This window comes from Antrostomus carolinensis, unplaced genomic scaffold, assembly GCF_000700745.2.
Source record: "Antrostomus carolinensis isolate BGI_N321 unplaced genomic scaffold, ASM70074v2 scaffold7736, whole genome shotgun sequence".
Classification (NCBI taxonomy): domain Eukaryota; kingdom Metazoa; phylum Chordata; class Aves; order Caprimulgiformes; family Caprimulgidae; genus Antrostomus; species Antrostomus carolinensis.
Genome location: NW_010319740.1, coordinates 29,935 through 53,611, shown reverse-complemented (window position 1 = coordinate 53,611; position 23,677 = coordinate 29,935). Strand labels below are relative to the sequence as shown.

Here is a 23,677-nt window from a genome sequence, read left to right as displayed (position 1 = left end):
CCTTTTTCCTCTGTCATTATTACACCATTCTATGTAAATCCCACATATTTTACCATAAGAATCCAAGGGAATAAGAGGTTTTCCCCTAGAAATACACCGCTGGAGTAGCTGCCTTCTACTTTGTGTTGAGTATCCATTGGGAGAAGGTTTCTAGGTGAGGTGAAGGTCATATAGCTTTCTAACTTCTTTTGCAGCAGACAGCTTACTGCCGATGGACTGTAACAATGCCATTGTAACACAGGCTTCACCCATCCCACCAGTTTTTTAAGGCAACATCTTACGATTTTGATAAAATCTTTTAATCATTGCACTCAGTGATGTCTAATCTTCACTGTGCATAAGCAAGGGTGCTCAAAGACCTGTGGACAGTGTACTTTTGATTGCCTCTACAGTTTAAGGCAGCAGTACCTTCTCACACTTACTCAACTCCAGGGTGGAAAAATAATTACATTTTAATCAGTTCTCACAAAATTATTTTTTCCTTTAAAAATGAATTAGATTGTTAGAGCTTCAGAAAGGAGGAGCAGAGATTACAGATTACTTTTGTTCCCTTCCTTGTGATACCAAACCCTCTGACCTGTTTCTTGCTCAGAGTTAAGGTTAGGTTTTTTCCAAGCTTTGGCATTTCTGAAGGAAAAAAGCTGTTATAACAAGTGAGAGCAATTAAATTAACAGACAGTCCTAAAATCACCAAGGCTACCATATCCTAACAAATAAAGTTGCAGACAAACATCTCTGGATTGCATTTTAACAAGAAACCTCAAATTCTCCTACTTTTTAACAGAGGAAATAAGAACATATATGGAACTTCTCCCTGGAAGAATACATCCTTAGAATTTATTTTACAAGAACCAGGATAAGGAAAAGCTTAGATCCCCAAATTACACCAGCTTCACTGAGGTAACGTATCGTATCTGCCACTCGATGTTGTCTGGGGAAGTCGGCACCTGCCCCTCTCCAGTCTTGCATACTGGAATTTCTCTTACCCTACCATGCAGCTGTATTTATAACACTGTCAAACATCATCAAGAAGTCATCACACTTTCTATTTAGAGATCAACAGTTTAATCCTCAGTCTAAAGAGAAAAATTAGTTTGTCAGCATGCATCTAGATGTGCAGCCATTTTGTCCTTATCAGAAAAAAACAAGTCATAGCACATCTCCTGAGGAGAGTATGGCAGAGAGCCAGAAATGGCAGGTTATCACCATTGCTTTCAAAATGGTCTGGCAGAGCTTTTTATAACGTTTGTCACGCTGCATGTTCCGGATTAATTGTTGCCAAGAGATTATCATCTTCATTCAAATTAAAGATATTAAATTAATACCGTGGAAGTTTCAAGTTCACTGGAAGGTAAAAGTGGATTTGCTATAAACACTCAGGACTTGCTTTAAGATTATACAAAATCCAGTAGGGTATTTCCATAGTTATATTCACCTCCTGGGTAATCCAGAGTGGAGAAAATTAAGGCAAAAATCAAAGACGTGCTTTGTATCAAGAATTACCAATAATCCTTCAATAGTTCAAACAGAATAACAAAAGCAACAGCACACTGTCAGGCCACCAGAAAGACTGAAACTTAATTAGCGTGCAGGCAGGTACTAGTTTCCAACCAGCTGTTCCAATAAAGCTTTTCCTTTTACATGTAATACTTGACCATTCTACAGTTTTGGTGCTGAAAGGATCTGTCTAAAAGCAAACCCAAAAATTCAGACCATGTTCATATTTAAACCATAACAGAAAAAAATTCAAGTACTGAGCTTTCAACTTTTAACAGCTGCATTTAAGAGAATTTAAAATAAATTTTCATGAAGTTATAGCCAAGTTAATTTATCAGACAAAAATAAGGATGTTAGATCAGTGCAATGCTCTATTTCATGCTTTCAGGGGCATATAGAAGAATATAAGAATCAGTAAAGAAGGGGCTGTAGCATTTCACTAACCTCAATCTACAGGTCTTTTACTTCTTTGCTTCATATAATTAGTTCCTGGGTCGGGATGGGAGAAGACAAATAGATGATAAACACAATTTAATTAAGTAGAAATTTAATTAAATAGGATATCCCAATAAAATTTCTTCACAAAAGATAACATTCATTGCCCTAAATTGAAGAAAACATGAATTCTAAATGTTATCATTTGTTGCCCCATTGAAAAACAGAGAGCATGGTTTTGATTGTCTCTAACGCATGAAGTTTACAAGTAGAAAGTGTATGTTCCAAAATAATTGGTGTCAAACAAAATGTTATGATACAAAGAGTTACAAGTGACAACAGATGTGAAATCGTGATCAATGCCAAGAGACCACAGATATGTCTCAATAGCTGTCAGCTTCTTGACAGAGCCAAATTGTTCAATGCTGAACCATTAACTCAGTTCAACAGGAGCTGCCCTACAAGTAGAAGCAAGATCTTTTCACCTGTAGAAAACCAAAAAGTACATACTAAGATGGCCAAATGATTTAAACTTTTTTATTATTAACAAGTTACCCACCAGCTGACTGAAGAGCCAAGTAGGAAGCTGCTGAACACGTCTAATTAATTCAAATTAGGGTATCTTTAATACAGTTATTAGAAATCCATCTCTTGAAGACTAGACTTAGATGGGCAGATTGAACAAAGCTGATGAAGTACAAGTCTGTACTGAGAAATAAGCTCTGAAGGAAACTGGTAACAAGGATTGGAGGATAGAGGTATAAAAGCACCTAACACTTCTCTATTTCACTTCCATTTGACAACGGAGGGTGGAGAATTTAGGGCTGCACACTACCTTTGCTGTAGCAATGCCTTTGTCCTATTAGCTTTCTTCCATAAAGCCATCCATCACTGACAAAGCGTGTCTATACTACCTACAAAGGCCCAAGTCTGCAAATGATTTAGTGGTTCAAAACTTAACAAAGTTGTAAATATTTTTTGATACCTCAGCTGAACCTGAATCTCCACAGAGAAAAAAAAAAAAACCAGATACCTCTTAAGTAAGCTCCTACTCTCTGTCAGTGGATTTTTTTTTTTTTATGAGAGAAGGCTACTCTGCATTAATATATAGAGAAAAAAAAAGTTTTGTTGCATAAATTGACAATCTTTTTAAAAATTATCTTTAAAACTATGATCTGGAACTCCTAAGACAATGAGGAAAGGCTGGCTAGCACATTACAGGCAAGAAGGCCCTTCCTTTGGGAAGCCAGCATTAATATTCTAAGTCCTTCTGGTTTGTTACACACAGGCAGAGGAAATAATTCAAAGTACCTACAGCTAAAGAGTTGCTTAAATTACAGCAATTGACTGAATTTAAAGCAAAGTAGTATCATGTTACAATGTTTCCACAAAACTCAGAAATTTGAAAAACAAAACCAAGTTGCTGACAACTCAGAGCTACCACAGTGCCTTCTTTACGACTACTCAAAGCCCACTTTGTCCAACTGAAGCTCTCCCAATTTAATTCCCTGTTGTAGCAACCTCATGTATTTCCCATCAGAAGCAGGATTCTGGCAATACAGCCTCTTTATGCCCCTTGGGTGCCCGGCCACACAAGGAACTGAGTACGTACAGTTTTCATGGATGGGAGACGCAGTTCAGTTCCCCTTCTCTGCAAATCCCCGACCTGCTGCCTGTGGTCCCAGATGCTCAGGCTGGGTCCTATAACTGGGTCCACAGAGAGAGGTCTCTTCCAGGGGTTGCACAGAAAATTTGTACCTGGAAAACAGAAATTTGAAATTTTTCCAGTTTTAAATCCTTAAGACACGTTCCTGGTATTGCTTACACATTCTGATATACGAGATACTAGAAACTGTACTGCTTGTATCACACGCTCCATGCTGCATTTACAAGCAGTTACACCACATCTAGTGCCTGTGAAGACGGACCAAAAAGCATCAATTTCTAAATGTGAACATATATGAAGGAATTACTCTGGTAAAGCAGTTCAAGTCCCTTTAATATGGTGAAAATGTCCATTCTGGTTAGAAAGAGAAAAAAAATAACACAATAAAAACACTACTACTTTTTAAATTCTGGAGAATGCAACTACCCATGGGAGAGTGTTAAATGCAAACAAACCTCAGTAAACAATAGAGAGTGTATAAAAGTGCAGTTTAATCTAAATTTTCCTGGAGCTAAACGCTCCATCTCACTTCACACCACAAAAGGGAATAAGGAGGAGGAAAAAAAAAAAAAAAGAGAGAGGGGAAAAAATAAAAAAAATAAAAAAAAGAAAGAAAAATACTTGCTTACAGGGAGGGAAAATATTTTAGGAAGTCATTAAAGCAACAACCTACCCAAAGAGAGTAAATCTGCAAAGCAGCAGCAAAACAAGCTGCCCAGTCTATTATATCAAAGAGTTGGGCTTTTTTCCTATGAAGTGACAAACAACTGGCATCCAAGCTGCCAGTTATTCAACCACGGTGAGACTTTTAACTCCATCTGAGAGGGAAAAATGAAGCTGCTGTAAATTGAACACTGCACAGCAATCCACAACTGTTGCCTACGAAATTTACTTTATGTCCTTTTTTATCTGTCTTTACTAGTACTGTTTCATCAACACATACAGAGAAAATGTTCTCTCTCTTGCACTGCTTGAAGTTATCTTTGTTCTAGTCAAAACATTACAAATAACTTTGAAATAATTAGGTAAATGGTGGATAAAATGATTCTATATTACCATTTAGATGACTCTGTTTTGCCACAATTTAAGCACACAATGAAATTTCTCTACATCAGACACAGCATTTTATATTGTTTGTAGGAGTGTAAACTCTGCTAATTATTACTGGCCAGAAACTGAAAGAAACCTGATTGATTATTGTTTCCAGTGGTTTAAATATTGTTCTTTCATTCCAACTACCATTTTGAGTATCATGTCACTCAAAGCTTGAATTATATCAACGCATTGTTTCTCCTCCCCTTGCATTGAACAGAACAATGTTGTATTAGTTCTTAATCAGAGTAGTTCTGTGTAGTTAACTTACCAACTAGTCTGTGAGTAAGCGTAAACTTTACCACATTCATTTCTCTAACTCATCTCCAACGTCCACCCACTCTTTATAAAATTTGAGAAAATTAGGACATGAGTCACTACAAACACAATCTTTCTGATTATAGACCACAGAGTTTTTCAGGGGTCATTAAAAGCCCTGATTCCACTCTATGGAATCCGATAATTTCGGATAAGGGCACCTTTTGAATACACCAACTATTACAAAACCACATAGTTAAAGCAGGCTTTGGGAAAAATTCACACATGCCTTTCTGTACTCATTTTAAGATTATTTCAATTAAAAAATTAAATAACTCTCAGTGCATAACAAAGAAAGCACAATAAACAAATGTACAATTACACTGAGGCCACAAGCTTTCTGAAAAGCATTAACTGGTATATGCCAATAAAAAATAAGTTAGTAAATGTCTTTCTCAACCATATGAAAGATGTTGAATCAGAAGAATGCTGGTTTTCTGTAAAGTATTCCTGTTGAAAGACCACAAAAATATGCTCTCTTTTCTGGAGCTAACCAGAGAGAACAAGGCACATTAAGACAAAGGGGCTACTGAGCATTAGTTACTGGCTTCAAAAGGTCAGGTCCTCAAACGGAGGCTCAGAGATCTTTCTAAATGATGGACAGAAAATTATGTCCCTTGTCCAAAAGCTGTTTGCTACTAACATCCATGCAAACAAGCATTCTTCTTAGATCATTCTGTGCATGAAGGAAGATAAAAAGTATTTCTCAGCTTAGGGTGGTGAGGCAGGTTAGACAGTTGCTATTTTTAAAAGAAGAAAGTACTAAAGAAAAAGAAAATTAATTTGTAACAAAAGGCAACCACAAACAATAAAGGACTCCACAAAAACTCTAGCTAATGAAAGATGTTTCCTTCTTTATTATTGTGTAATACTTCTTTCACAGAAACATGGTATTTACAAATATACACATATAGACTGCTGATCATAAAATGTTACTGAAGAATTAGTCAAAAAATCAATTTACAAAAACCAAAAACTTTCCAAAGATATTCTGGCTGAAAAAGTTTAATGAAATTTCAAGGAGACGCTTCTGTACAGAAAGATAGGTTTTAGCTCCTCAAGTTCTGGTAATATTAGACAAGTTGTGAACCAAGTGAGCTAAGCTCAGCTGTACATTTGAGATGAGGCAGGTTTTTTTTTTATATATTGTTCTTTTTCACACAATTTCTTGATGGTCAGTTCAACAGGTCTCAGGAGGCACTAGTTTGCATGTTTTTGGAAGCTGCAAGCATTGCTCTCACTTTGGCCATAAGATCCTGTGGAAATAAAAGAAAAATGATCAGACAAGTCTGGGCTTTGAACAGAGCTAAAGTATGTGATTGCAAAAACCTGCATGAAAGCAGCTTATGCTCCAGTCACATAGATTTACGATCATCAGATATTAACAGTCCCTAGGCTAAATGAGGGAAATCTTTTTGACAAAGTTCCTATGACAGCAGTTGAAGTCTGTTTTTATTAAAATGCTACAAAGTGCTCTGCATAAATATTTAGAGCAGCTTCTATACAACAAAACACAGAAATCACATCAACTGAAATGGAAAGAAACTATGACCCTATATTCACAAGAACTGTAATGAACACACAACTACTAACCACTGAAGGTTTAAAAAAGAAAAAAAAAAAAAAAAGGAAAAAAGAAAAAAGAGAGAGCTGGTTAAGAAGAGACTGCTAATAATTAGTGCTAATAATTACTCTGTAACAGAAAGCTTTTTTTGTGTGCTTTGTAAACCCAAACCAAAAATTTACATAGCAGTGGTATTTTCACATATGACAGAGTGACTGAAACGTTAAGACTTGTGAAACCAAATAGCAACTCTTAGTCTTGTCTGAGCATCCAGTGGGAACTGCATTACAAAAGGAAATGAAACTTCATGTAAACAGCATCAAATAATTGGGTTGCAGAAATTTATCACTAAATAAGTGTGTATCAGTAATGAATTATAGTTACTTAAAACATTTCTTCACAAAGGTAATATAAATGAATTAAATCCTTAGATCCTTAGTTCTTTTAAAGCATTTTTCATCTGAAGCTATCAAAACACTTCACGGGGAAATTCAGCTTCATTATTCCACTTTAGAGATGGAAAGATGTGAATGAGAAAAGATACTGAATTGGTCAGGGTCAGCCAGCACATTGGTCACAAAATAGTGTCACTAATAATTAGGTAAATTACCTTTCTTTGGGCCCTTAAAGGTAGGAAGATGCTGAACTAACCTATGTTAGGAAATATCTTGCAGATTCACAGAAGTTTAATTCCTCTTTTTTACTTTTTGCAAATAGTAAGTACTACTTTGAAGGCCATGATAATGTAGTTGATATCTCATTTCTCACACCAGAAATTTCCATGTATTTGTTAGGTAGCTTAAGAAGTGCCATGGTGTTAGTACTTAATTTTCTTCCTCTGGTGCCTATAATTGCTGTTTTCTGTTTTCCTGAACATTCTTGTGTTGGGTTTCTCTTTGAAAACAGATCAGAGATGGTACCTAAAGTACTAGTCTACTAGTATTAATTCCCAACTACCACTATTTCTCTAGTAGAACTAAATCTTTGAACAATAACAATCTATCCACTGTTAAAATAAGAATATAAAAAGCAACTTTGATTTTATATTGTAAATTTTCCAAAGAGTAATTAAGAACTTTCCTCCTCTAAATTTGGCATATTCAACGGAAACAAAGTTAAATACGCATGAAGACTCTAAGAGGATGAGTGAAATTAAAAATTTTAAAAAGCAGCTTTTAAAAAAGGAATGGAATTATTTTGGTTGAGGTTGGTTATCTTAAAATTGTGCTAGGGATGCTGAATGCATTTAGATTATCGCACAGCACACAGAGGTACATAACTGATATGCCATAATTCACAGCAAACTTGAATATATCAATGAAATCCTAAGAAAAATTGTTCAGAGACATAAACAGCAACAAGGCTAAGATAACTGAGCTGAAGATACTGCTTAACACAAAGCATACACTTAATTCAGTTTGCAAAAGGACATATTTTTCCTTTCCTGGCAACACTACAAACTTAGCCTTTGCAAAGGTATTTTTCCTTCCTTCTTTCTTCCACAAAACTTGTTAAGAGCACTACACGGTAAGATGGGCTCTCAGTAAGACCTGCTATTGGTAACTGGGGTATTGTAGCATAAAGTGGACTTTCATATCTTAACAGGGGATATATTGCAGCATAATGAATTTAGCTTGGTCTTTGGAGGCTTGATTAAACTTGAAAGGACAGCAGCTAGAGAAGCAACAAAATTGTTTTTCTAATAAGCAGACAGATTAAGAATGACAATGAACATGTCTCTACATCATATGCAAAGCTCAGAATTGTACGAGGTAGTAAGTGAAGAAAACAGTATGATGGACACACTTAATTAGGCAACATACTCTGAATTTTTTTATTTGTACCTGAGTGATTTTACTCTGCACTGAAGACACAATTGCTGAAGAGATTTGGCCATCTTTTTCCTGAGAAACTCCCCTAAAAATGTAAAATAAGAATTAGAAATTTATAGGAAATGTTTTAAAAATGCATTTCACTCAGCATCATGATTTTGGGTTTTATTGTACAAGTCTCTCATATGTTAATCAACAGCTCTCTCATTCAACTAGAAGCCACGATAAATCAGTCAGAAGAGTCACACATTCAACTGATACAGAGAAATCTGAACAACAGCCTAGGAATTTTTAACAGGACTGTTCTATATTCTGTAGAAATAATTTAATTATGAATCTTGCACACACGTTACAATTCAAACCACATTATTAAAATTCTACTTTAAAGAGTTATCCCATTTAGTGACAGTCTCCAATTTCTAACTTAGAATTACACTGTAAAATGTTCTGCATCAGTTTTACCACAAGAGTATGTTGAGATGTTTACTCCAGTAGGTAACAGAGATTCAATGTCTACATTGGACTGATGCACACAGTGCTGTCCTCCCAGTGTCTTCTACTTTTAATATGCACGCATTTACAAACACACACACACACACACATACACACAGAGCTCCTCAGAATGCCAGTCAGGTCAAAAAACACATGCACAGTCAAGAGGCATTAGCGCTGCAGTATTACAGTAAAAGAGCTTATTACCTGGAGCGTTCCTGGCTGGATTCCCTGCTCTCCACAGGAGAGACACTAGTTGAATGTATGGAATTTTTGTGTGTGGATGGTTTGCCTGGTGACATGGATGGTGAAGGAGACCTAGCTTTAGACTTGGTACGTGATCTAGACCGCCTCTTCTTCTTCTTTTCATGGGGACTTCTGCAAGAAGAAAATATTTAATTGAAGGATATTTAAAGCAATACTACACAGTTGAAGTTACTTTTCACACTTCTAAAAGCTTTTGTAGCCCTCTTCCACAGGATATTTCTCATGCATTCAGCAAGCATTAGAGTCTTACCCCAAAACTGTACTTATGGGGTTGTGCAGAATACTTTCTCAGAAGCTATTTTTAACATATTACATTAGGCAACTACTAGTACCTGAGGTTCTCACTTGTTTATATCCCTTACAATTTCCCTAGCTCATAAATGAACAAACCATGGCATCAGAGTTTTGCAAAAGATCTACAAGGCAAATCCATGGTTTGTTTGTTTGCTTTTTAAAAGAAATTATCCCTTTCCTTGTGATTCAATTTGTAATGCATCAAACAACAGGCTCAAAATTATAAACAAGCTCTTGTACACCACTCAAACAAACCTAGACCTGGTAGCATGATGTGAGCGCAAACGGTTTATGACTTGTAAATTAGATACACAAATGTTTGTCACCATGAGAGCTGGACAAAGGACTTAAGGGGTAGCTGATGTGTTTATTATTGACAGAAGGGGGAAACTGAGGTAGCCTCCCCAATACCAAACTCAAAGATAATTCAATTAGTAATATATTAGAGACAAACTATCAAAGTCCTTATACATGGTTATGAATTTATGTCTGTATGATATACATACCAGTATTGATATTATTGTAATTAGAATTACTAGAGTACTGCCTTAGAGTTAGGCAATACCTCATTGTAGGCATCTCTCTCTAGCATGCGCTGCTAGAAGTCTATTCAGAAGAGTGTTGTTGAAGCTTCTAGAACATCTTAACACTGTAAAACTTTTGAGTCATCTCTTAAGTTTCACATTATCGGTTCCTTTATTTTGATTTTCTTAGGAATTTGCTACTTTAAAAGCTACACTCTAACATAATAAATTCCCCGATAAATACTATACACCTCTGATGCTTAGAATTTAGCAAATATCTGATTTTTATATAGAATTTAACATTTAAGAGTTAAAATTGCAAAACTTCTTTACACTTTTCTGGCATAAATAATCATTATGTGGCAGAAGAAAAAACCCCACTACTGGCCTCTAACATTTTCATGATTATACAAAAACCTTGACTAGCTAATTAGGCGCTGTAATTGCTCAGTTTCTTAAAACATCATAATGTAATCAAGCTGTGAACATACTCTTGAAAATCTCAGCAAACATTCATCATGCAAGAAGAATATTTTACAGTAAGTTATTTCAGCGTTCCTCATCCCAGATTATGATGAACACACATCATAACAACTGAATGAACGTGTCTATCAATTTACTATTTTTAGAACAATCCATTTACTAAAACTACATTTATTTTTTAGTATTTTTCTAGGTACAAAAGGTAGCATAAAAGAATTATGCATATTCTCTGTGGAATGGAATTCACTGCAGTCAGATTAAAATACTAACTTACATTAGACTTCTTTTTAAAGTGACTATGATGGTAATTGAGATACAGGATAAGCAGAAGAAAAAACAATTACTATACTTATTCTGAAATACACTTCATTCTACAAGCTGTGAGCCAGTAATTCCCCAACAAGACAAATAAAACATAGCTTCTTAGTCTTTACATATTTTCTTCTGGAAATACACCTAGAAATTACAAGCAATGCTAGGTATTCAGCATCACAATTGGTATCATATTAATGCCCTGAGCAAGTTTAAAACACTGCAGTGTTTATTAATTCTAATTTTCAATCCTTTGACAGTACTGAATTCTAAAGCTTACCTACTTCTTAGTGTTAACTTTGTTAATAAAAAACACTCAGTTGACTTCTGCCATGCAAGACTGAAATCTGCTCTCAGCTATCAGGCAAAATACACATTACTCAGTCATAGAAAGCCCAAGTACATTAATTGGCTTTTAACAGACCTTGAACCCAAACCTTGTTTCCACTACACCATTGTGAAGAATCTACTCCATAACTGAAGATGAAAACTGGTCCATCATAGCATCTACGTTTTTATTTGAAAATTTGACATGTCAGTCCTGACAGGGCTGAAACAGTAGGTTTTCTGTAATCAGAGCTGCAGAATAGCCTCATCTGTATTTAACAAAAATACTCTTTCTTCAGTCTATATTTTTAGCACTTACTGCCACTTTTGCTTGTGCAGTGTTCCATTTTCTCGTTTGAGGTCTAACACAAGACCTATTTGCAATTTCCACCTATATAAAAAATACTGTTTAAAGAGGAATCTAGTTTGTTTCACAATTGTCATCATAATTTATCACTTGGAGTGGCATAACACTAAAAAAAATTCTAGCTTAAAATGCTGAATGGCCAAGCAGCAGACACACCTCCACTGCACTAAAAATAGCACAGGGCTGTGGAAAAACTCTTGTGTTTACAGGAAGAAAAACATTTTAAGCTTCCGTATCTTTTCTACTTAACCAAATTTGCATGCTAAATCCCACAGAAGCCTCTATTATCTTGAGTTGATGAATGCAAGAAACTGAATCAGCTGAAGTATACTGATGAACTTCTCAATTATACATACCACACATCAATTAATTAGAGGCTGTCAAGAGATAGAAAATTATCTTGAGAAACAACAGAAATTTTTTAATAATCAAAGTTGGAAGTGATCTCTTTGCTTCTTATTCCATAACAGATAAGGAGAAACAGGTTAAAGACTAAATCTTCACTGATGATGAGAAAAATTCTGCATACTCAAGTTCAGTAACTTCAGTGTGTTGGGTTTTGTGTGCACTTTAGGTGTACATATACAAGCATGAAAAATTTTCCCTTCCTTGCATGTTGAAGACATAACATGCCACAAAACATTAGAGAAACAAACATTTCAAAGCCTTCTGGGCACACACTTTGCAGATGTTTTTCTTCTGCAATTGGTGGCTGAAATAACAGTTGGTATGCCATTTTGATTATAATAGGTTCAGGGGGACTACATGCAAGGTGCTCTGAAAAAAGGCTCCTCTTGATTCATATTTCACACTCCACTCTGCCAGTAAAATAACTGCTAAATGTAAAGCATGCCATTTGCTAAACTGGAGTTTCCCCTTATTTGTGCAGATATGATGACGTGACAAGCAACACCAGTAGGAATAATATAAAACCCTTGTATGAACTCTGTGCAGAGGTCATACAGCTTGCACAAGCAGAGCATAAAAAAAATGACCCAACAAGAAGGAAATATGAAAGTCCAAATAAAATCTGAACTCTCACAGCTAGCAGATAGTAGAGTATTAATATTCACTGATTTGATTGTGCATTTAGTGTTCAAACACATGCAAGAATGGAAGAAGAAGAAGAAGTGCTTCTATTATTTTTTTCCCCTCCACAGAAGTATTTGTCTATTAAAATAAAGCTCCAAATCATAAAAAAGCTAAGTTCTACCTAGGGAGTATACAACACATCAGGCAATGTTTAAAGTCTCTTATGATGCCAGGACACAACCTTCTCCAGCACCAGGTACACTTACTTGGAACGTGGGCGTTTCCTACTGTTCCCAGGACTATTACTAATGCGATAAGCTGTTGGAACACTTCTTTCATCTCTCCGCCTTTCTGGTGTGTGAGCCCTTCTCCTGGGTGACCTTGACCGTGACCTGGTCAGGAAAAAAACAACCAAAAGTTTAGTTTTTGTTACTTATTTCATTCTTTTTATTTCAGTGGAATTGTGCTGTCACCAAACACAAAAATAACACCTTTCAAATGCCTATTTTACACCAACATGGGGTATTTAGTCTCCAAGACTTGTCAGCTGCATAAAAATTTCTTACTTATCCGAGACATTTAGGACATAGTTATCCACTGATTTTCACTCCCACTAGGGGTTGAAAAAAAACAATTATTTTTTGGTACTGTGTGGTAATGTCGGCTTCTGTATCAGTAGGCAGGGAAGTTTTACTTTAGTCCAGTCACCTTCTGTCGCAACAGAGTTTACTAACACAGGAATGCAGAAGCCCAATTTGTCTCAAAGCCTGAGCTTGTCAGGCCTGACCTTGTCTGCTCAAATTAGTGGTATGTTTTTAGAAGTGCTGCATCACAGAGATAAATACAAGTTTTTGTTTTCAGCGCATCTCCAACACTGACAAGTCTAGGAAATTTTGTCCCTGATGCTGCAGAATAATCCTAGCACAGCCAATATTTTCACTTGTGCAAGTGACCAACAACCCATGATCAGCGTTGTTTGGCACTAGCACTTTGACTTGAGATATTTTTCCTAGAAAAGTGAGAGAGAGAAAGAGATCAAGAGGGAAAAAGGAAAGCACGCCCAGTTAAGATCAGAAATCAATTTAAGAGCTTAACTCTTTCTCTTCATGATTTGGAATTAAATGGATGTGCAAGTAAAACCTGAGTATTTCTTAATAACAAAATAAATGGAATGAGAAAAGTCCTGAGGGATGGAGGGGAGGGAGGAAGATGTACAAGGGGGCAATTCAGAGACCCAGCTTGGAAAAAAGAAAGAAAAAAGAAACCCCAAATCTGCCCCAAATTCCTGACAGTAACAGTAAATTTTGTTCTCACTAAAAAAATATAGTTCCAATAATTTTACTTCTATTTGCTTATTTATTTTAAAGCCTTTCTTATTTATTTACTATAGGCATGTCATTCCACGTACACCAAGCATTCATGTTGCTGAAAATACCTAATTTGCAGTGACTAAAAGAAAAGCTATTTGTGAAATCACTGATCTTCTGCGGACTCACACCATGTATATAATATATATACACACACACTCCTGAGCCATTTCTCTTACACCTACAACAAAAGAGATCAACTGAAAATGGAAAAAAAAAAAAAAAAAGTAATCACAATGGCAGTTAAGTGTTGCAAATTAACTGCTTTGTCACTTAGAAATCTGATCTTTACCAGGCCATTCAGAAGGATTAAAAAGGAAAAAAACCAACAGATTATAAAGTTTGGGGTCAGTCAGACACCTTGACATTTTACCAGGATTTCCCTCAAAAGAGCTCCAGCAGTCAAATCTTTTCGTTGTCGAAGTTGCCTGATAATTTTTCCGCTCTGTTGCTGCTGCCATTGATGAGCTGCTCAGACTCGGCTCCATGCTCAGTGTCCCTGTGGATGCTGTGAGTCTGTGATACGGAGGCACACACTTCACATTCAGAATAAAATGTGCTAGTTTTGGTATTAACTAGAATCCTGAAAAGGCTCAGTCCCTTAACCAAAAGCTGAACCTTAGTGAAACATGCCTATATGGACCAGCCTAAAAAAAGTCCAAACAATCAGAAAGAAAAAGGCATTAGCTTAATTTTTATGAACTGATGTTTGTGGTTCTACAACATTCTTCCAATCACCAAATGTTAAGAACTTTGGCCATTAGCTTCAAACAATTAAAAACAGCTTAACAGTTTTACTGCAATATATCAATTATTACTTTCGTTAGACTATTATTTCAAAAGGCATTCTATCCCCTTAACATCAGTATCACTTGTGTTTAGTAGGGTCCCAAAAGTTCAAGGGGTTACAAAGCTTGGCATGTCTCATTACAAAACAGGAATTAAAACACGTGAATAGACACTGCCTCAGCAATAAGAAAATGAGTTCAGAAGGAGGGAAAAAAAACAAACCCAAAGAACCTTTTTTACAAAGAACAGCTGCTTATTGCTTTTAAATTCCTAACATTGAGGTAAAAATTCTCACACACAGACACAGGTATATTCTATCCAAACTTACTGAAAAGTAACCTGTTGATACAGTAGGCCACTACTAATTACTGTTTATAACTCATTAACTGGATAAATTATGTGGCTTAGTACTACACTTTTACTAGACAGTATAAAGAAAAACAATCAGTATCAAAGAAGAGTTTAGATTTTCCATCTCTAGTTCAAAATGAGCATCGAAATTTCAGCTAACCAAATCACTACACCATTCAGTACATAATGAGTGTCTCTGCTTCCCTTCCTCTCCTCTCACACACAAACCACACTCACACATACAAATTCATCATTAGCTTTGACCATGTACTCAAAGATCTATTGGTAGAAAACAGAGATTCAGATGAACATTGTCATTATTTACACTCACTGCCAACCAGCTGTGAAACCCAACTTCTCAGCTAGCAGAGCACACTGAAGACTCCTGTGACTCCGCAACCACACTGCTTTGAAGAGCACCACTCTCAGGTACATTTCACATCAAACTACTTCACAGTGCTTTGAAATCGATTAGAAAAAAAAGACACCGATGAAGCATTTACTACAGATGACCAAAAGGCTGTTTGTTTTCCAAGGCAGATTTAACATACGTGTCCCATCTTTGATATCAAGTACTTAGTTGTAATAATTAATTATCTCTTTGGGACTAAGAGCTCCACAGCAATCCATGCTGCAATACCTTGCAGCACTTTTGGACATGGTCTACTCTTTCCATGACTTTTATTTAATTTAAATCTGTCATGTTGGTTTAGAAATAAAACTGTATGATACCAGGAGCTTTACAGGACTAATTCTGGTACAGAAATTTTGTTCCAGAAAATAACATGCATTTATACAGAGAATTGCTTTTAGCACATCGCATGCCAAAATTAAGCCAATATACCAGGGTTCCTTGTGTAGCTACAATTTTTTAAACTTGTTTCTGTAAAACAGGTTTGGTTCTGCTACCCAGAAAAATTAATATCCAAAACATGCTTTGAATTGACTTCATGTTATTTGAACAGAATTTTTCAACTTTAATACCGCTGAAGATGCCTTAGGAAAATATAAAAAAATTCAACAGTACAAAAATTGTATCTTAACACCAAAGACTATACTTAAATGAAGCAGAGCCTCTAATATTTTTGTTTTCATTGTAAAATTATAAAGAAGTTATATAAAATGGTATACAGAGAATTATATTGCAAAGTTCATCTGTAGGATTTCTAAGCACAATATGTAATTTGAAAAAAATAAAAATTAAAAAAAAAACCAAAAAGGGAGAGTTTGAAAAGTACATTGAATATCACTTGAATAAAGAACAAAGTTACTGCAAATTTCTATGTTTATTTAACTTCACTTCCCACATCCCATTCCCTATTAACTTGTCACAGTAAGTTATAAAGTAAATATGATTTTTAATCTTATTTTTTGAAACAACTTACACTATTAAATAGTAACCTACTCAAAGTGTTTTTAAACAGAAGATCAATTAATGTCTATATGGAAACCTCACAAAATCTAAGGCTTTCAGTTTGTTCCCCAAATACAGGGCATGTGTTGAGTGGTCGTTATTACAATTCATTATCTTCTGAATGCAATATAGTCTAAGGAAAAATTATTAAATAAGCACAGCTCTTTTTTTGGCTGTGCTAATTAACTTAAATATAATAGTTTAAATAATTTCAAATCTAAAATACTTATTTTCACTGTGCAGATGCTTCAAACCTAAGAAGCTACTCACTCAGAAAGTTCTGAAAGTTTTTTTATTAAGAAAAAAGATCTCGTTTGCTATTCTAAATTATCTGAATAACAGGAATTGGAGCAGTAATTACTACAGAAATGGAAAATTCCAGTTTTTTCCAGTCCACTCTTGAGGTAAAATAAAGCGTCAATAATCACTTTATACTGAGATTTGTAGGTTAGAGTAGACATTTTGAACAGGATAAAATAAGGCAACAAAATCTCAAACATAAAACATTAGACTGACACATTCAAATAAAGCACAGTTACTCAAAATAGGGATGTTCCAGTATAATATAGCATCGATGTCCACACAATAAAAACTCTCTAAGCACCATCCACTTAATACAAGATGAACACATTAACCTCTACAAATAGTTTACACTTTATCCCAGGAGGGTATGACTCTACCTATTCATTCAGCAGTAAGCTGTAATGTCCAATGTTTTGGGAATCTAGGAAAAAAATATTGTTCTAGGTGAAACACTGGGAAAACTGAAGAGCAGAGAGATGTGAAAGGTGCCATGTTTTGAATGACAAGACAATGAATAGAAATAATTTTCTCTGAATCTATACTAAATATTTAAATAAATTTAAAAAAAAAAAAATAAAAGAAGCAGCCATATCTTCTAGCTAGGTAACATTTGCCTTTTTTTGGGCAATTACTAAGACACGTCATTATTTTTGCGTAAATCTTTGAGAGACAAAACACATCAGTATATGACTGTGTTATGAATCAGCTTCCCACTCTTGATTACTCCACAAATTTTCTGGTTTCAGGAGCAAGAGCTTTAATTTTGGAAATACATGAGCATGTTAAAGTGTAGCAAACACCTTCAACAAAGCAAACCTTCAATCATCACCATTTCCTGTACAGTGCGAGGCCACTTGGACCTTAATTAGAAAAGCAGGTCTAAAAAAGACTTCAAGAAATAAGACTACTGAATATTCTCTGAACTATACTTCTTGGTGCAGAAATTTCCCAAAATGGAGCATTCACAAGCTGTATTACCTACCTGCACCACTGAGACACTGTGAAAAGCTTTCTAGACTCTGTTTAAATCCATTATTATTGTCCAAACCCCAAGGACTGAAGAAGAATGTTCAGTTCCCTCTTTTTTGGCGTACATGAGCACTCATTTAATCTTCCTTCACGTGCTTCCCAAACAGTCATTCCAATTCTCTATCTTTTTTTTTTTAAACATTCTGAATTTTTTATGATTCCCTCTAAACTTCCTCCAGCTGGTCTAATCCCTCCTAAAGGATGCACAGAACTGGACACAGTACCCAGCTGAGGTCAAAAAGAAAAACAACATCTTCCAGATGAGGAGACACATGATGCATCCTGCATAAGATTTGCTTGTCATCACTGACTACATGAAACTAAACTAATACAGTCACAATATTAAGTATCAGATGCAGGAGAAAGGCATTCATTAGAGTTGAATTACAACAGGTTCTTGGGCAGAAGCTGGGCATGTTCTTGTGAAATGCTATAGATAAGAAGATACATTCAGATCTCTAACAGGTCACCCACCTGATATAATTGCCAAAACAAGCATTTCTTACAGCCTGCAAAAAGCTCGAGGGGAAAGGGCACCCACTCAGCACTGATGAAATTGCCTTAACTTCCCAGAAGCAAAGGGTTCCTGAATGGGAGAGAGACCCTCCAGAGACCTTTGCTGAAACAGGTACTCACAGAACAGAAAGACAGGATGAATGGAAAGCCCTTTCCCGTTCAGCTCTAACTTCTGGCAAGTTTTACAATACGCAAAATGTTTTCAGTGCAAGATGTGGTGCAGTTGTTCTGAAACAATTTTAAAATTCAGCTAGCCAGTATCAAGCTTATTTGACTTCTCAGGTTGAAGAATTCAACAGCTGATCTAGGAAATATCCAACCAGATTTAATCAGGTGTTGTGCTGACTCATGACAGTACAGCTTTTATGCATCTGTTATTTGATATGTGCCAGGAGACACATTCAAGATGGCACACAATGATTAGCTCCAGCAGATTAACTATTCTTGGTGATTTTTGTATAATTTTGTATAATTTTTCCACCAACTATGGCCACTAAAAAAAACCAACCAGCAAAAACATAATGAGACTACCCACTATGTCTGTGGTAGACTTCAGTAGACTGTTGTCTTTTCACCAGCAGAACCAAGCGTAGACCGATACGTGGAAGTATTCAAGCCTCTATAAAGGACCAAGTAGCTTATCTCACTGAATACTTATCTCAATATTTATCAAACTGAACTTGCAAGTTTCCATTAATCTGGTTACTGCCCAATACAAACTCATGCAACATGCAGGATTATCTTTATCCTATTAAGTAGCATATGCAAGTACTGGCAAGGATCTTCTCAGATGATTCTTTGCCCTTTTCAAGGTACCACAAAAGATGATTTAATTTTTTTTTGGCATTACTATAATGTTTCTTTTTGGTTTTACCATGTATGAGTAAAATCATAGATAAATATATGCAATGCAGCTTGGATGAATTGACATGGGAGGTTCAAATAAAGATATGGCTTGAAAGGCAGCTGAAAAAACAAGTGATTCACCTGAGGAGATTTTTCCCCAAAATATCCTTAACTCTGAGAAGACTTGCATTCACTTCTTAAACAAGGAAAGCTTCATTCAGCATCATTCCCTTTACACGCTGGTAAGCACAGGAAAGGAATGGCACACAGTAGTTTGGAACGTGCCTTGTAACACAGAGCATCATGACCACCTATTGTCAAAGGCAGTCAAATAAGCAGCATGTGAGACTGATTATTTCAGCCCAGATTATGTTAATTTAATTCCTTGCATCCTTGAATAGCAGTAATGTATTTAACCTTAAAAATTTAGTATAAAATAAAAGGTTGTAACATGTTAACACTTACTCATATTAGTGTAGTTAGACACTTTGTTAAACAAACAAAAAAATGCACAAGTTAAATATAAGATGAGAAGTTTTGTCACACCACTGTAAAGGGCCAGAAGCTGTTTTTCAGGAAGAAGTGTAAGTTCTAGACATGGCCACAAAGATAAAGGAATGTATGATTTTGCATGCATCCCACACACATATAGCTGTGGCAGTATTTATGTCTGCAATTCGTTTGAACTACAAGTTACTTAAACACTGTTTCATAGCATGATCCAGAGAATGCAACCTCAAGAGTAAGCCCTTCCTACTGACCACAGTAACTGCTATGTGGCAGGGCATTCAGGTGTGACAGATTTTAAGGCCAGTAAACTTTAAAGATGCCTAGACAAAAATGTCTTAGATGTAACTAACAGTACTAATATAACATAATATGTATCATCTTATAGCTGGATAGTTCATATAGTGAATTTAATCTCATTAATGATTAAATACAGTTAGCTGTACTGGGCTACATTCTTCTGTGGTCTCCCTTCCTCATCAACTCTGTTCTCACTGTTCTTGGATTCCTGTCATCTCTCTTCTGCCATTCATCCATCATTTTTTCACATGCTACTCAACTGCATTCTTTCCTTCTGAACTTTGCTGTTCAACCACCTGGCTCTCTACCTCTATTTCTTATCTTAATATTTTCTGCTTACTTTACTCCAGCAACAGCCACAGACTTACAAGCAAGTTCTCTTCCTTCTATAATCACATTCCTACATATTATTGCCAGGTATTTCACAGACCAGAGTGCAAAAGCGTTTACTAGTACAAATTCTGTATTAGGTAATTAGAAATTAATGATTCATTATTTCATTAAAACTATTTTAAAAGACCTTCCACATTTGATGATATTTATTCACTGTCTTCAAGGTGACTATACCCTTTGTAACAGGTATGAAGACACATGTAATGGAAGAAGTGCAAAAATGTTTTAGTGTTAGGCCACAAAGAATTCTAAAGAATATGTTTGGTTTCCAAACCCACCTTGAATGCCTGACAGTTCTATAGGCAGTGGGAAGTGAGTGCTTTGCTTTTGAATGTGATCTAGATCTGGACTTAGATGATGAATGATACTTGAATGGTGACCGAGATCTTGTCCGAGATCTTTTCTTGTGCTTTTTTCTTTTCTTTTCTTTTTCTTCATCCCTAGGAGGATCTCTGCTTTTGCTTGAAGGCCTTTCTGCTTGCTTAACTTCTAAGGCGGGTAAAGTTCTGACTGCAGTCACAGGACACGGTATACTATTGACACTCTGAAATCAAAGGTAAGCAAAGAACAGTGTTCAGTTTTCAAAGTTGTATGCAATGACAAAGTCTTTTAAGTGTGGACAATACATAAGCATCTCTAGTCCTTTACACTAAACAGAGGGCTGTATCTACTCCTGTGCATGCCACATACATGCATATTCTGTGAAACTTAAGATATCCTGTTCAGTAGTCTTGCCAATATATAGGTTTTTGCAGAAATGTTAGATAACGAGTATAAGAGCAAAGAAAATAATAACTAACAATAACCTTACATTTCTTGACTCATGAAAGCGTGACAGAAATACATTAATCTTAAGAAAATAGTTGTTAAATCAATAACAATCTAACCTCCCACAAATGCTTTAAAAACCTCACAGTGCTGCATCAGTATTATGTAAAGCGTGCGTAAGTAAGGCTGACATCTTCAAAAACATGTATCTAGGAGTATTTAATGAGGCCTATACAGTTCCCAAAGATACATAAGCAAGTTGGGAAATGTATGCTAAGACTGTCAGCTTAACTAGCGCATAGTTCTGAAGTTTTCACCTTTACTTTTTAGAAGAAATGAGTTCTAAAAGATGAGTACTATCAGATATCTTTTCATCTATTTATTCCTTTTATTTAAAAAAGGATAAACCTAAAAACACAATCAGAAACTACTGACATTCAAACTTAAGTTTTAGTGTCACTTTCATCCCTGAACTTTGCTGTTTAGATTACAACTTCAAGGAAAACAGCAAAATGAATTAGTGCCAATACAAATTATTTCTGTACTTTGTGAAACAAATGTTTTGCATGTAAAGGGTTGGGAAGATCATAAAAATTATTAATCTCAAAGACAGAACAGGTCCATGTACAATTCACGCTCAGTGAGTAATTCTGACTGCAGTCAGTTATGCAAAACATACCACACTCCAAGAAATTTTCAAATTATCAGCTTGTACCTGAGAGAATTCTGCTCAATACCTTGTTTAGAACAATTCAGGTCAGGCACTATAGATATGCTCCTTATTTCAAAGCCTGTCATTCCCTCAGCTGCCATTTCAAGGCAACTGGAGAAATCAGTTTCCCTCTGTCATAATTTCTGCTCCACCTGGTCTGACACTTTCACTGTTTGATAGAAGGATGCTCATCGTGATTGGAATAAAAAGTAATACATTAAAACCTGAAATAACCAAATTAGAAACAGGTAATCTTTTCCTTTCTTTTTAGCCTTCTACTGTGATTATGTCAAGGCAATAATTGACCACATTTGAATAAACAGAAATCCAGCTTAACTGGTAACTGCTATCACAATATTTATACAAATAGCAATAAATCAGTCCTAAACTAGTTTGCTTCAAACATTAGAAACATTTTATAGCATGACCATTTGAGTGACTGGTTTACCAGAAACCCATTTCCAATGTCACTAACTTCACAATCCACATGTAAATGCTGACACCTCATCTCCAAACTTCAGAGTTTCCTAAAAGACCACCACAGGTGACTTTTGTTCCTTGACAATGTTATTCATATCTTTATACAGTCTTTGCTTTGAACAATACTGAATATGTAATAGACCGATGTTTGCCTTGAAGTAGACACCTCTAATAGCTTGAAAGGAAATAGCTGCAGGCAAAGTAGTTAAGAGGAAAACAAGAGAGGGAAATTAAAAAACAACAGTTTTCAGTGCTCAAGTTCATTTGGCTGCATAAAACACTACGTATCCACCAAAAGCACTGGATGCTGCACTGCGGGCTCTCCTTGACTTTCAGGATGCTTACACTGGAGTGTGACAGCACTGCCCTGATATCTCTGAGAGAAGCATAGCTGTGGGCTGGCTGGCTGTAGATTCAGACACTGCTGCTTCAGGTTACTCAGGAATCACATTTGGAAAGCCACACAGAAGTAACCTGAGCTACCCTGAGGTGAATATGTATGTTCAGATGTGCAAGACAACAGCTAACACACAGGGAGAAGTCACCCACCCCTCCCAACCTATACAAAGCACAACTGCAACCAGGAGCTCAGGTGAGAGTTGTCAGGTCACAACAGCACGATCAACTGTGAACAAATGTGCAGATTCCCTTAGTGGCAACTCTGGTTGCCTTCAAGAAAAAACAAACAAACAAACAAATAAATAATCAGGAACAAAATGACCTGATTCACCATCAGAGCAGAACACAGAGCTTAATGAAAGAACATAACATCAGCAAGTTGCCAGGCCACAAAGAAAATTTCTAGGTGTATAAATAATGCTGCTGAATAAAAATATTTGGAAAAAAATAAACTGTCTTAGCATCTGGCAAATAGAAGAAGCTGCCAATGGTTTGTGTTTTTACTAGTGAAAGCTGATCCAGGCAAACTAAGGTAATGAGAACTAAAATTAGAGGCACAAATGCGGGGAGGGGAATAAAAAAGATAATCAAAGCAAGTACAGATACTAGAAGAATATTAAGAACTTCCACAAGGTAGAAACACTCAAATTTACTAATCCAGGCTCTGCAATTTTTTTGAAAGCTTGGCAAAAAACTAGTTACCCAATGAATTTTATTATGCATCTCAAGGGATGAGAGATTTAAATTTTTTGAGAGCTCTTCTTAGAAGTTACACTTCAAACATTCAGATAACATTCATCGAATCTCACTTCCTTGTCCATTGTGGGCAACAGCACATTTTTTGGCCCTTATTAAGTGCTACAGTGTCAGCCAATTTCATTGGCAGATTTGTTCTTCAGTATTTTATTTGCATGACTGAAGCAAACGTGACTAAAATAACGCTTCCTACAATAAACACTTGGTATAAAAAGTGTTTCAAAGATAGCTTTTTGGAAAACAAA

The 23,677-nt window shown here is 35.8% G+C and overlaps 1 protein-coding gene across 2 annotated transcripts in view; it reads right to left on the bottom strand.

The window, feature by feature from the left end:
• Window positions 1–5,838: 5,838 nt before the first annotated feature.
• Window positions 5,839–23,677, bottom strand: part of SFSWAP (splicing factor SWAP) — a 47,763-nt gene continuing 29,924 nt past the window's right edge. The window contains exons 14-19 of one of the 2 annotated variants that reach the window (XM_010169363.2): window positions 20,596–20,861; window positions 14,230–14,385; window positions 12,769–12,894; window positions 9,104–9,274; window positions 8,417–8,489; window positions 5,839–6,264 (exon numbers count right to left, since the gene is read on the bottom strand). In XM_010169363.2, coding sequence (XP_010167665.1) covers window positions 6,199–6,264; window positions 8,417–8,489; window positions 9,104–9,274; window positions 12,769–12,894; window positions 14,230–14,385; window positions 20,596–20,861 — 858 coding nt within the window. In that variant the 3' untranslated portion in view covers window positions 5,839–6,198. The remainder of the gene's footprint in view (window positions 6,265–8,416; window positions 8,490–9,103; window positions 9,275–12,768; window positions 12,895–14,229; window positions 14,386–20,595; window positions 20,862–23,677) is intronic. The other variant, XM_010169364.2, reaches the window with a different exon arrangement.